Source organism: Vipera berus, assembly GCF_964194415.1.
Source record: "Vipera berus genome assembly, chromosome: 2".
NCBI classification, from domain to species: Eukaryota; Metazoa; Chordata; class Lepidosauria; order Squamata; family Viperidae; genus Vipera; species Vipera berus.
In genome coordinates, this window is record NC_138203.1 from 108,740,137 (window position 1) to 108,752,926 (window position 12,790).

Below are 12,790 nucleotides of genomic sequence, written 5' to 3' on the forward strand. Positions count from 1 at the left end.
AAGTTGGTTATTTGGGGGGTGGAGGTCAGAGCTAGGCAAGAAATATAATTGGTCATTTTTAATAATTTCATTTTTAATCTACACAGACAAAACAGGTTCCAAAGCCTCAAGTGAGTTTTGACAGTACTTAAATTTTGCCTATACAAGCCTGATCAGATTTTTGCAACTTTCCCCTCTAAATTGCTCATAAACCTCCAGGGTAACAGTGTTTGGAAACACACAGTTTATAATAAAAATGTTCCCAATAACCTCTTTTTTAAAAAAAAAAACATTTTCCCCTTCTCTGTTATTTTTTTTGCTTCACATTTTTGGTCCTACCTCCCCACCCTTCAACAGTGGTCTGCTATCAGACTGACCGTGATGAACTTCGGCGTCGTGTCATCCAGTGGCTTGAAGCTGAAATCGTTCCTGATGGGTGGTTCTCCAAGGGCAGCAACTACACAGAAATCTTGGAAAAGTACTTCAAGGTATGACTGAGGTAGCTGATGTACTGCATCTAATGTAGCTTAAGGGGTCATGAATAATTGTTTTGACTGTTTTAAAGTGCTTTTTATTGTTTTTATTGTTTTTATATTTTGGAATTATTAAGCCACCCAGAGACATTGATCGAGATGGGCAGCTACAAAAATTGAATGAACGAATGAATGAAAATAGATACTTGTTGTTGTTGTTAGTTGCGAAGTCGTGTCCGACCCATCGTGACACTATGGACAATGTTCGTCCAGGCCTTCCTGTCCTCTACCACCTTCTAGAGTCCATTTAAACTTATGCCTACTGCTTCAGTGACTCCATCCAGCCACCTCATTCTCTGTCGTCCCCTTCTTTTCTTGCCCTCAACCTTTCCCAGCATTAGGCTCTTCTCCAGTGAGCCCTTCCTTCTCATTAGGTGGCCAAAGTAGATACTAAGGGATAATCAATTTTCCTTTTTTCAGAGTACAGGTAATCCTTGAGTTACGAATTGTAATGGAGCTTGCCAATTACATTCGTAACCTGAAAATTCGTTGGAGTGAATCACATTAAATGAACGTGAAAACTCCTTGCCTTCACTCATGCATTTGCTAATCAAATGCACGGGCTATTAAGTGCATGAGGTATTTCAGGGTGGGGAAGAGCAAAGGGCCTAGTGGTTCTGACCACCCAAGACCTTTCCCAACCCACTGAGATATCTCATGCTTTCCCCCCACCCCCAATCTTGCCTGACTTGGTCCACTTACCTTTGGAAGATCTCAATGAGTTGTTTCTCCAGCTTCTCTGGTGCAGTTTCACCTTGAGCAAAGGCTTGGCAAAGCCTAGAGGGAGATTCCCTTTAGGCTCTGATTGTCTTTGCAAAAAGTCCTTGCTGCTGAAAACTGAGCCATGCCGAAAATGGAGCCTGGGAGGAACGTGGCAATGGCTCTGTTTTCAGTGGCGAGGGCTTTTTTGCAAAAATGACCAGAGCCTACAGGGATGCAATCTCTAGCTTATGCAGACTATGGCAGGAAACGGCAAATGGAGGAAAGGCCTGAAGAAACGAAGCCTTCTCTCCGTTCGCAAAGCCTTTTGTCGCAGATTTTGTCCAAGCATCAATTCGCAGAGAACAGAGGCCTAAAGTAGTACGAGATCACACGAGATCAGTAGTGCAAGATCTCATGCTACTGATCTCGTGTGATCTTGCAATACTTTAGGCCTCTGTTCTCTGTGAATGCACTGAAGGCCTGAATCAATGAAGCAGGCAAAGAAAGCAAAGACTCACTAGATCTTCGCAAAGTGTATGTGTGTGTGGGAAATAGGAAATAGGCAGGGCGAATGTTGCAGTGCCTCTGCAGTTGTTCGTAAGGGTGAATGACTGCTGTTGTTGTGCAACACTCGTAACTTCAGGAATGTTGTAAGTACTTGAGGGATTATGTTATAACTTTGAACGCTCGCTAAGTGAAATGTTGTAACTCGAGGATTACCTGTATCAAAACTTTAATGCTAAATTTCTGATAAAGGAAGCTTAATAAGCTTGGTCTGAATTTCAGTAAAACATTGTTTGTAAGCTACCCAGAGTCAACATGTTACACAACATGTTAAAAAACCACTGGTTATCAAGTCTGTCAGTTTATTTTAGGGAAAGGGGGCTGATGGAAACCATTTTTAAATGCTTTTTAAATGATTTTACAGAGTTTTGATGATGGAGATTCCCGCCTTGACTCGAACGAATTCTTGAAGTTTGTAGAACAAAATGAGTCAGCTGTCAACATTTCTACTTACATGAATCAAGAGACCAACAAACTTCTCAGGTAGCTTCAAGCAGAAGAACATCAGAATATATAACTATGACTGTAAAAGATGATTAATTATGAAATTCCCTCTTGAGAAATGAGTTTTTTTCCACTTTGCAGACCTATTTTGGAAGCTTTGATTAAAAACAGAAGAATGGCAGAACCCCTGAAAATAGTTACTTTCTTGCTGTCTTGCATTTCTAAACACTCCCCAATTTCTTCTAGTTTTAAAGCATTGTTTAAACTTTGGCAAAGGCTGGGAGCACTGTAAAGGAGAAAAATGTTCTTACCCGGGTTTTTTTCCTGGAATGCCTATTGGGCTACACATAAATAATGTTGGAGAAGCTTATCTTTTTATCCATTTACTCAACCTGCCTTTTTAAAATAAGGTTTGAAGAGAGATCTAATCACTGCCACATAAAGTCTTGTTACAGTGTAGTTGCCTAGTTTGTTGAGGGTTCTTTTTTGGAAATAAACTTTCCCTTGAAGGGTACACATTCATCTTTTGTGTTTAGTGGAAGGGATGGAATAGTTTTTTGTTACTGGGAAAAAAGTCTGTACAAGTTGCATGTATTATAGCAGGAAATTCTGCATAAATTAGAGAAGGGAGGGGAAGGGTTTTGAGGGTGTTTCCCAATGTGGTTTCTTTTCTCTTAATTTGTTGTTTTATGGAAAGTCAATGACTTTTTCTACACTTTGCCCATGGTAGTTTAGAGAAGGGAGATGTATACATTTTGGGAATGTTTACTTTATATGATTGGGTTTAAAGAGCAGAGTAGCGTAGAATTTACAGGAGGGTTTCTTTTTGCTCTAATATGTCATTCTCATAGCTTGACTTGGTAAGGTGCATTTTAAAGAAGTATTTTCTGTTTTGTGTGTCACATAACTTTCCATAATTATGGAGTTTGATAATTCATCAGGAAGAAGGGATAATCATTCTGCTTCTCCTGAGTACTAAAAACAAGCCGCCACATGGAAAAATCCATTATCACAAGATGTAGATAGCCCCAAAGTCTGGTTCATTTGAAGTGATCTGACATGACAGCAATTGATAATTTGAATATTAACCATTTGCACTTTCCTGTGATGTGTTTGGGAGTCATTTCTAGATGGGATAACCCTGTATTGTATGTCTTCCAGGGGACTCTGTGTAGATGCTCTCATTGAGCTCTCTGATGAAAATGCTGACTGGAAGCTGAGTTTCAATGAATTCCTGAAGTGCCTCAACCCAACCTTCAATCCACCAGAAAAAAGTAAGAGCTCTGTCCCTGTACAAAACGGTCCTGAAGTTGTTAAAGGAGTGGGGAAAGTTGAGTATGAGTGGGATAGAAGTAATATGTTGCACGCTTGTTTTGAAACGTAGTTGAAAGAACTGCAACATACTTGGATTTCTGGCCAAATTTGGACTTTTGAGAGTACGTATTGCATATGCTTATAGAGCAGCGTGGTGGCCTAGTGGTGAAGATGCTCACCAACCACTTGGAAGGTTGAGAGTTCAGTCCTGGGTAGCAGCAGGTGTTTCTCTCCTAGGGCACAAAGAAAAAATATCTACTACAAAGTCTGTGGCGTCAGGAAAGGCATCTGGCCAGGAAACATTCAGCTCCATCCAGTCGCCCAGACTAAATATATAAAAAGGGAGATGAGCCCCATGAGAGTCAGATACTTTACCTTCATGTACATTAACAGCATCTTTTTAAATGGTTATTTAGAATGTGCCTTAGAAGACGAATCATATGAAGATGGAGCAGAGACTCAAGTGAACTGTAACCGCTGTGTCTGTGCTTGTGGGAACTGGGTGTGCACTGCCATGACCTGTGAAGGTATGGACTGGAAAATTCAGTCATTTTAGAAGGATTCACTCCACATGTTCTGTTTCAACAAGTGGCTTGACTAAATTAATGAAAATGCTAGAGAACGGGGAAAAGGGTAGAATAACATATTGATCTCACTAATAGCACATCAAGCCAGATTAATCATTTTTGATCAAGCAAACTGATTTTCTGGGGTGAAGAACTTATTTGATACCAAGAAGGCAACGGAAATAATGAATTCCATAACTGATGAATAGCTTGCCAGGATCATAGTTTTCTCATTTAATCTACTGTTTCACGCTGAACATTTGTCTATTGAGGAAACAACCCCTTCAGCAATTGGCAGCTGAATTTCTTCCACATATAGGTGTCTGTAATTGAGATGTATCATAAGACCTTGAAAAATTTAATATACTTGTTTGTTTGGAACCTAGTAAATCTGTAAGTCATAGTTGTCAGTAATTAATAGTTAAATATTACTGAAGAGGGGGAGTCAAAATTAGGGACAAGAGATTTTGCAAAATTTAAGGAAAGGGTTGCTTTATATGAATCAGAGTGTCCAGTCAGAAATCCAAACTTGCTGGACCTCCCATTGACTAGCAAGGGAAAATCAATATTACAGACTAAAATGACTATTTCAGACAAAATAGTTATTTCTAAGAGGGTAAAGATAATTTGTATGACTGCAGAAGCATATCCATTGCAAGGGGAAAATTGAGGAAAATTCATTTAATCGTCATAACTGCAGAGCAGAAAATTTGGAGGAAGAATATCAAAGATATATTGAATGTTCTTTAGAGCAGCTTAATAAGAAAGCAAAATGGATGCCTTGATCCTTTTCACATGGGAGAACTGTGCTGATCCAAAATTTGGGCTGCGTTTCTGGATCCCTATCATGCCAACAGATCTTCAAGAGTTGAATTATTTCTGATGGCAATCAGCTCAGCCTTCAGTTTAGAGGAAATGTGCAACAATTTTTATCTTCGAAACTCCAGGGTGAACCACTTGGAATTCTCTTTTTCTTTCCAAAAGCCAGAAATATTGAGTGCTACCAAATATTGAGTGCCAACCACAAAGCAATACCTTGCCTTAAAAATAATAAAAGCTATCCACAGAACAAAAACTTTCCATGAAACAGTGAAGGTTGGGTTGTGTGCTGTTTTTGACTGGGAGCAGTCAAGATAGATAGTAGGATCCTCTGCCCCATTCACTGCTAAAGATGGCACATTTCTCCCTTATGTTTTGCCAAAAGATCCAACATCCATAGTTAATGTGAAAGAACACTACAGCTTTGTATTGCTCTTTTGTTGAGTATGTGCATACTCAATGTGCATTGAGTATCGTAAACTCTGTTTCTGCTCATAGGTAAGAAGCAGAAGGTCCCTTTTCAAGAGCAGCCTGAAGAGAAGCTGACTGAAGAAGAGCTAGCCAGATATGTTCAGGAGCTACAGAAGCACCAGGTTAGAAGGAGCTATGTGTACAAGCTTATGTATTTCAGTACATTTATTCTGCTAAAGTGCTGTGAAATTCCTAACAGTTTAAACCTGTCATTTGTTGGCTGCTAATATACCTGAAGAGGGACGTGGTGGCTCAGTGGGTTAGGACGCTGAGCTTGTCGATCAGAAGGTCGGCAGTTTGGCAGGTTGAATCCCGAGTGCCGCATAACAGAGTGAGCGCCTGTTACTCGTCCCAGCTTCTGCCAACCTAGCAGTTCGAAAGCACGTAAAAATGCAAGTAGAAAAATAGGGACCACTACGGTTGGAAGGTAACAGCGTTCCATGCGCCTTTGGCGTCTAGTCATGCCGGCCACATGACCACGGAGACGTCCTCAGACAAGCGCTGGCTCTTCGGCTTTGAAACGGAGATGAGCACCGGCCCCTAGAGTTGGGAACGACTAGCACGCATGTGGGGGGGGGAACCTTTACCTTTTTTAATATACCTGAAACCAGCACTGTATGTTGGCAAACAACTAGGAATTTGATGGAGACAAATGCATGTCACTCCATGCAGATGAACAAACCATGATGACCTCAAAATGATGAAATATATGCCATGACACTGCAATGCAAACTTCAGACTCATACTTGTGTTTTGATGTTGGATGCAAGTACATAAATCATATGGTTTGCATTGCAACGTCATGCTGCTTGTTCTCACATTTGCCCTCCTGTACAGGTGAATGGACAAGTTGTTAGAAGGGAAATATCACTGCATTACTTTGGTGCCAAAAGTTTTGACTGAAGGCAGTTTTTAACTAGTACACTAAAAGTATAAAGCAACTTATAAAATTACTTCAAGCCATCAATCATAGAAACCTTTATACATTAGTAAAAACTGAAGAATTATTGAAGAAGTACCATTATCTTACTGTGCTCTGCTTATTTATTATATCTGCCTTGCGTTCAAGAGAGCATATCTAACATTTCCTCCAACTTGTCTAACTATGTGCCATGGGAAGGAACCTTCTGTTATTTGTCCCAAATCACCTGTCTTACAGTAGATGATTCCTGGGTTCCAGTAATTTAGGAAACAGTATTCTCCCTATCCAACTGTTTTCCCTCTTGCATAATTTTGTATGCCTCTGTTATGTTCCCATTTATGCATATTGTTTCTACATGAAAGAAAATCTCTAATATGTTCCCCTTTTTCTCATAAAGGAGTAGTCTATTTTTCTGAAAATCTGGGTAGCTCTCTTGAGATGTAACAGGCAGAACCATACCCTGTAAATAAATAAAGAAAGAAAGAAAGAAAAATAATGTTCATAAATATTTCCAAACTCATTATATAAGAAATGCATTGTTAACAACATGGGAAAAAGTAACAAGCAAAATATACTTGAAAATTCCAGAGTGGTTGTCAACAGTGGAAGCATTTGTACACTCAAATTTAGTGGACTTTGAAAAAATCTGGACATATAGAGACATTCTAAACTCTGAAGGACATTTAAAATCTAAACAAGAAATGCAAAATCAGGGCATCAACTTATCATGGTGGACACATTTACAAATACAAACTAGATATGAGAAAGATGTTAAAATTTATGGGTTTTATAAGGAATAAACTATGTTTGATAAGACTTTGTTAACTTCGGTTGAGAAACTAATTAAGAAAATGTATAACTTTTTATTAACTTTGGAAATGGAAAGCGAACAAGTTAAAGAAACGATAATATGGGCGAAAAATTTTGGATATATAGAATTAGAAAGATGGGGAAGAAATTATAAACTGACAATGTCAACTTATAAAGAAAATGTATATAAAATGTTTTATAGATGGCACTTGCCACCAGCAAGACTAGCTAAAATGTTTAAAAATATGTCAGATAGATGTTGGAAATGTAAACACAAGTCAGGCACATATTATCATGTTTGGTGGATATGTGATAAAGCAAAGAACTATTGGAAAAAGATTCATACTTGGTTAGAAAAGATGTTAGGAGAACATGTTGATTTTAAACCTGAACTTTTTAAATTAGGTATAATGCCAGAAAAGACTAATAAAGAAAGCTTATATTTGACTTTGCACGTTACAACAGCAGCAAGAATCATATTTGCGCAATACTGAAAGAATGACGGAATACCATCAGATGAAGAAATAATTAAAAAAATACTAGAATGCACAGAGATGAACAGATTGACTATGAAATTGAAAGAAAGGGAAGAAACGGACTATTATCAAACTTGGAATTTATTTTACCATTGGCTAGAGGAAAGAATAAAGGATTAGGAATTAAATATGTACTAGCATATGTAAACTGAGACAGCATGTTGGTTGAAAAATTATTATTTGTTTGGAAAAAATGAATAAAAAGTTTATAAAATAAATAAATACTTTCTCAAGTTCTTGCACATATTCTGCACATATCAATGTACTTTTCTGTCTATAATACAGATATGCATACAGATTATGTATTTATCTGGCATATTTTTTTCAACTTCCCAGTCTAGCCAGTTTTTTCAACTTCTCAGTGACCTCCCATTGAAGTACTAACTAGGTCTGCCTCTTTTGAGATAGCCAAAGTTGATTAGGGCTGCAGTAAAATATAACATCCTAAAATGCAAATCAATGTTACTTACAGCCCAAAGTCAAAAATACATCTAATACAGTACTATGAATAAAAAAGAAAAGAAATAAATTACAAGACATGCCTGAAATATGTAATAATAACATAATTAAAGGATAAATTACTTCAATAAGCTATTGCTATAAATTTTGTGACCTTATTTGAAGTGTCTGGAAATTAGTCAGGGAAAAGGAATGTGTTAATTTCTTAATCATAAGAAAAATTATTTTTTGGTAACTGGTTTTATAAGATATGTTCACCTCTGAGTGTATAGTGTGTGTCCATTGTCACTCTGGTGGATAACATGCCATTTGGAGCAGGGAGAAGAATGGGGCATGAAAGCTGTTGGAATATCTAGGGATAATTTGGTAGGGGTGGGTGGTGCAGAGTTGGGAAACTCAGGATATAGCAGTTTGGGTGACTTGGTCTCAAATTTTCTACTTAAATTCAGTCAAAGCTTTATTAAGGCCAATGGTGCATATTGACAGAATGGAAAAGCCTTAGCAATCATTATTAATTTGGACATGAGGGTGATTGACTGCTGTATCTGTCACTAGTTACTGGGGCTGATTTGGTGGATATGTTTAAATGTGAGAGTGTCCCCTTCCTCTCTTACTGCTCCATGTGCATCCCTCCTGACACTGCATGCTTATGGAAGAGGATGGCCATATCATACAAAAGGGCTCTACGATGTTTCGGTCAAGAGTAAATGATATCTAAATCCTGTTTTCTTTCTTCCTCTTATTTTTCTTTAGGAGACCTCTGAGAAGATCAAGCAAATGACTACCAAAGAAATGTGAGAGGCACACACCAGAAGGCAAAGTGTGTTACCTGTCTTGCCTACCAATCTTCCTTCAATATGCAAACATGTTTAGAAAGTATTGCTCAGTCACAGATATTTACATTGTGTAGCAATGGGAGGGAGGTAAAGGAAAATGGATTCTTTTGAAATTTAAAAGAGCCTCCCCTCAAATATTATGGCTTCTATAGCAAGGAAATGAAATTGAATTGATAGCAATTAATGAGGACAGCAAATTACTCCAGTTCTGGAGCTCCTAGAACTCAGGGGAAGCATCACTGTAAACTAGGAACATGGTGTCTTCTGTGGAAATTATACTGATGGTGGAGCATTGCCCTATGACTCTTGCTGCCTCTTAGGAATCTCCCTGACAGCCTAAAATAATTTTTCACAAATATTACTATAACCGGAGGAGCCCAATGAAGAAAATGCAATAGCTATGCACATATTCCATGGCATATCACCTTTCTACACTCCATTTTGATATCTAGCCTTTCTGTCTTCTTCTGTCCTTCACTCAACTTTTTTTTCTATATGGAGTTTCAGTCAGCTCCTGTAGAATCTCCCCTAGCCCTGTGATTGATTAATGTGCATATCAATGAGAGTCCCTAGTACAGGGATCTTCAAACTTGGCCCTTTTATGACTTGTGGACTTCAACTCCCAGATTCCTCAACCAGGGACCCTGGCTGAGGAATTCTGGGAGTTGAAGTCCACAAGTCATAAAAGGGCCAAGTTTGAAGACCCCTGCCCTAGTACATATAGAGCAAGCTCTTTGTCCCTGCCAGAAGCCACCTAACTCCACCATGAGCTTCAAACTGACCTCATTTGCTTTCCTCCTCCCTTTGCAATGGTGCTACAATATATTTTCTTATCACCTTCTTACACTCTTTTTAATTAATGATTTTTAACTGAGCTTTTTGTATCTTTGATTTATATTGTTTATAGCTTCTGGAAAATGCTGTACTTCTGTGTTCGTGCTTTATATTATAGCTACGTCTACCAAGGAAATAAAATCAGTGCAGCACCAAGGGGACCAAGATTGTATATGGCTGTTCTTAATTTGCCATTGCACCTTTCACTGTAAACAGTATGGTACTTGCATGGACAGAGCAGAATAGAGTTTTTGAGAGAGATGCCTTACAGCTTCCTACAGCATCATTCTTTCAAGGAAGTGGGGAATGGGAGAAGGATGCAATTCTTGATTTTATTCAAGAATTAACCCAATTAATTAAATAGAAGGAAACAGTAATGTTTGTCAAGCATGAAGTAAGTACTCCCTATGCTGTTGGGAAGATAGATAAACAAGAAACATATGTACATATCTAGTGCTTTATATTGAGGCACTGCTGCTGTCATTCCCAAGGGGAAATATATATACCTGAGGTTTGCAGACTTAGAGGTCGTCTGATGGTTTTTGACAACTAGTCCCTAAGTAGAAATGGAGAATGCACATTATCATAAATACATTGCATGTTTTGGTGCAAAATCAATCTGTTTAGGAATTTTGGCAATAAAATCAGGAGATCCAGTCTCCTCACTTGTTATAACAAACATCAAAAGCATTGTTGTTGTTCTTGCATATGCTTAAGAAAGAAATAGGATTATTGTTTCTCTACAAGTGTATAGCTTGAGGAGGGGGTTGGATTTGAAGACCTCCAAGGTCCTAAATCATGTTGAAGAAACTCATCATTAGGATTACATTTTGTTGGATCATATGTACTGTAGAGTCCAAAGAAAGCTCCACCTAGCAATAGGTGTTTTTGGCTTCCTTCTCTTTATAAAAGAATTATCTTCAGAACTACTTGAATAAAAGTTGATTCTTCCCCAAAAGTTAAGCAATCATATTGGATGGCCAAATAGTAAATGTGCTGAAGTCTTGTTTTAGCTTGGTCTAAAACTTGATCCCCCTTCATGGATTACTGCCTTGTCGTGGCAAAGGGGCTTGCGTAATTCAATGAAGCTATGAGCTATGCCGTGCAGAGCCACCCAAGACGGAAAGGTCAACAACAACAAAGCATGGTTTGGTTTGAAGTCTTAATATTCTTCCCTCATAATTTTGTCATAAATAGATTTAAGTGTATCTTGATGGAATATGTACTTTATGTACTATTGGAGCAAATGCAAGACAGTAATGTATCTCAATTGTATCTAGCCTGAGGCATGATTTTAGCTATATTAAACTCTATACACTCAATAGCATTGTCATGGTTCCGATCAACAGAGACAAATAAAGCTGAACTCTGAGGCTTGCAAATTCCTCAAAGAACATGTTTATTGATAGAGTATCAGTACTTCAAAAATGAAACCAAGTCTGAAGAGATGCATAACAATACAAAGTTAAGAAATCTCACCCCCAAAACTGCAAACAACTACGTTTCCCCACTCAGCTTGTTGGTGGGCTTTTCATGAAATGCCCAGCCTGCAGTTTTGGGAGCAGCCGATGACCATGGTTCCCATGTCAGAAAGTCCAAGAAAGTCTGCTTTGTCTAGTACAGCACCTGGCAAACCCCGTGCCTCCATGTTATGTGGCAACTAGGAATGAAAAGGAAAAAGATGGCTGCAACCATGCTCATTCTAAAGTTGACAAGTATCACAAGAGCTTCTTCTGAAAATAATAATGGGAACATGCATGATGCATTTTACACATTTTTGACCCATATAAGCAATAGGTTTTTGCATCAATTATTAATTAATCATCGTTGATTACTTTTAATATTGTCCTCTTAAGAGAAGCATCTCAAAATTATTTTATCCCCCCTTCCCCTTTGTTGGCATTGTATGAAAGATAAAATCAAAAGTTCATCAGAACAGTTCAATTAAACTAATTGGAAAATGAAACATTAATATTTCAATCACTCTTCTCTAATGTATATCTTGAGCACACTTTTTCAGAAGAAAATATCTTTCTTTTTTGAGCAATGTAAACAAACACACTTAGTTCTCTATGCCTGTTTCTGCTATTGCTGTTTCCTCAATTATTCTTAGGTCTCAAAAGAAAGAGCTGCTTTAAGCAGATAGTTAACCATCCAATGAGCGAATGAATTCTAGACAGTCCAGATATGAAGAAAAGTCAGAGATTTAGTATCACAGGCAGTTTAGCAAATTGGAATCGCAATAGATTAAAATTGTTTGCAATTGGATGCCTAATCATTTTTCTCACTGCTTTATAGATAACTGCAGCAAAGATTTTCTACAGAGTTTGTCTTCCAGAGCAGGTCAGCTTGTGGAAAGTGGGGTAAAGTTAACTGGAGCTGGTAGTCCTGTAAAAAAGATAATTTTGAGCCGGAGGGGAAACAGTTGCAAAGCCAGGCAAACTGATCTTTGCTTTAGAGTTAAATCACCACTGGTCTGGACCTAGTTTTGTTTCCTTTACCAGGAAGTCATCACATTGGGGGGGGGAAAGCAAGCCAAGTTAGCTCAATGCATTTTAACTGAATGGAAGAGGCACATTAGGCTCAAGTTCTTAAAAGAACATCAATTTATTTATTTATTTATTTATTTATTTATTTAAATTCCATTTATATCCCGCCCTTCTCCGAAGACTCAGGGCGGCTTACAAGCTTAGCAGTAGATAACCATTTTGGATAACCATTTTGTGTATCTTTGAACTAGTTCTTCACACCCTCAAAATTTGATACAATATGACTTGAACTGTTAGAGAGCATTATAAGTTTGAGCAAAAAGTAGACTGTTCATATTTTATAGTTCTTTAGCTACTGAATAAATATTACTAGTATTGGTATACCCACTGGAGATGGAAATTCTCAGAATTTGTTTGCTGCTATAATTAAATAAGAAACGTGGTTTTTATGCAAAATCAAGAGGAATAAACATAGAAATTTGTAGCATTTTTAATAGTTGCTTGTGGATGCT

At 37.9% G+C, this 12,790-nt stretch overlaps 1 protein-coding gene across 1 annotated transcript in view; it reads left to right on the top strand.

The window, feature by feature from the left end:
• Positions 1 to 10,638, top strand: part of FSTL1 (follistatin like 1) — a 51,145-nt gene extending 40,507 nt beyond the window's left edge. Inside the window, exons 8-13 of the mRNA XM_081317173.1 lie at positions 337 to 467; positions 2,143 to 2,261; positions 3,384 to 3,496; positions 3,953 to 4,063; positions 5,420 to 5,514; positions 8,873 to 10,638. Coding sequence (XP_081173299.1) covers positions 337 to 467; positions 2,143 to 2,261; positions 3,384 to 3,496; positions 3,953 to 4,063; positions 5,420 to 5,514; positions 8,873 to 8,917 — 614 coding nt within the window. The 3' untranslated portion in view covers positions 8,918 to 10,638. The remainder of the gene's footprint in view (positions 1 to 336; positions 468 to 2,142; positions 2,262 to 3,383; positions 3,497 to 3,952; positions 4,064 to 5,419; positions 5,515 to 8,872) is intronic.
• Positions 10,639 to 12,790: the final 2,152 nt, after the last annotated feature.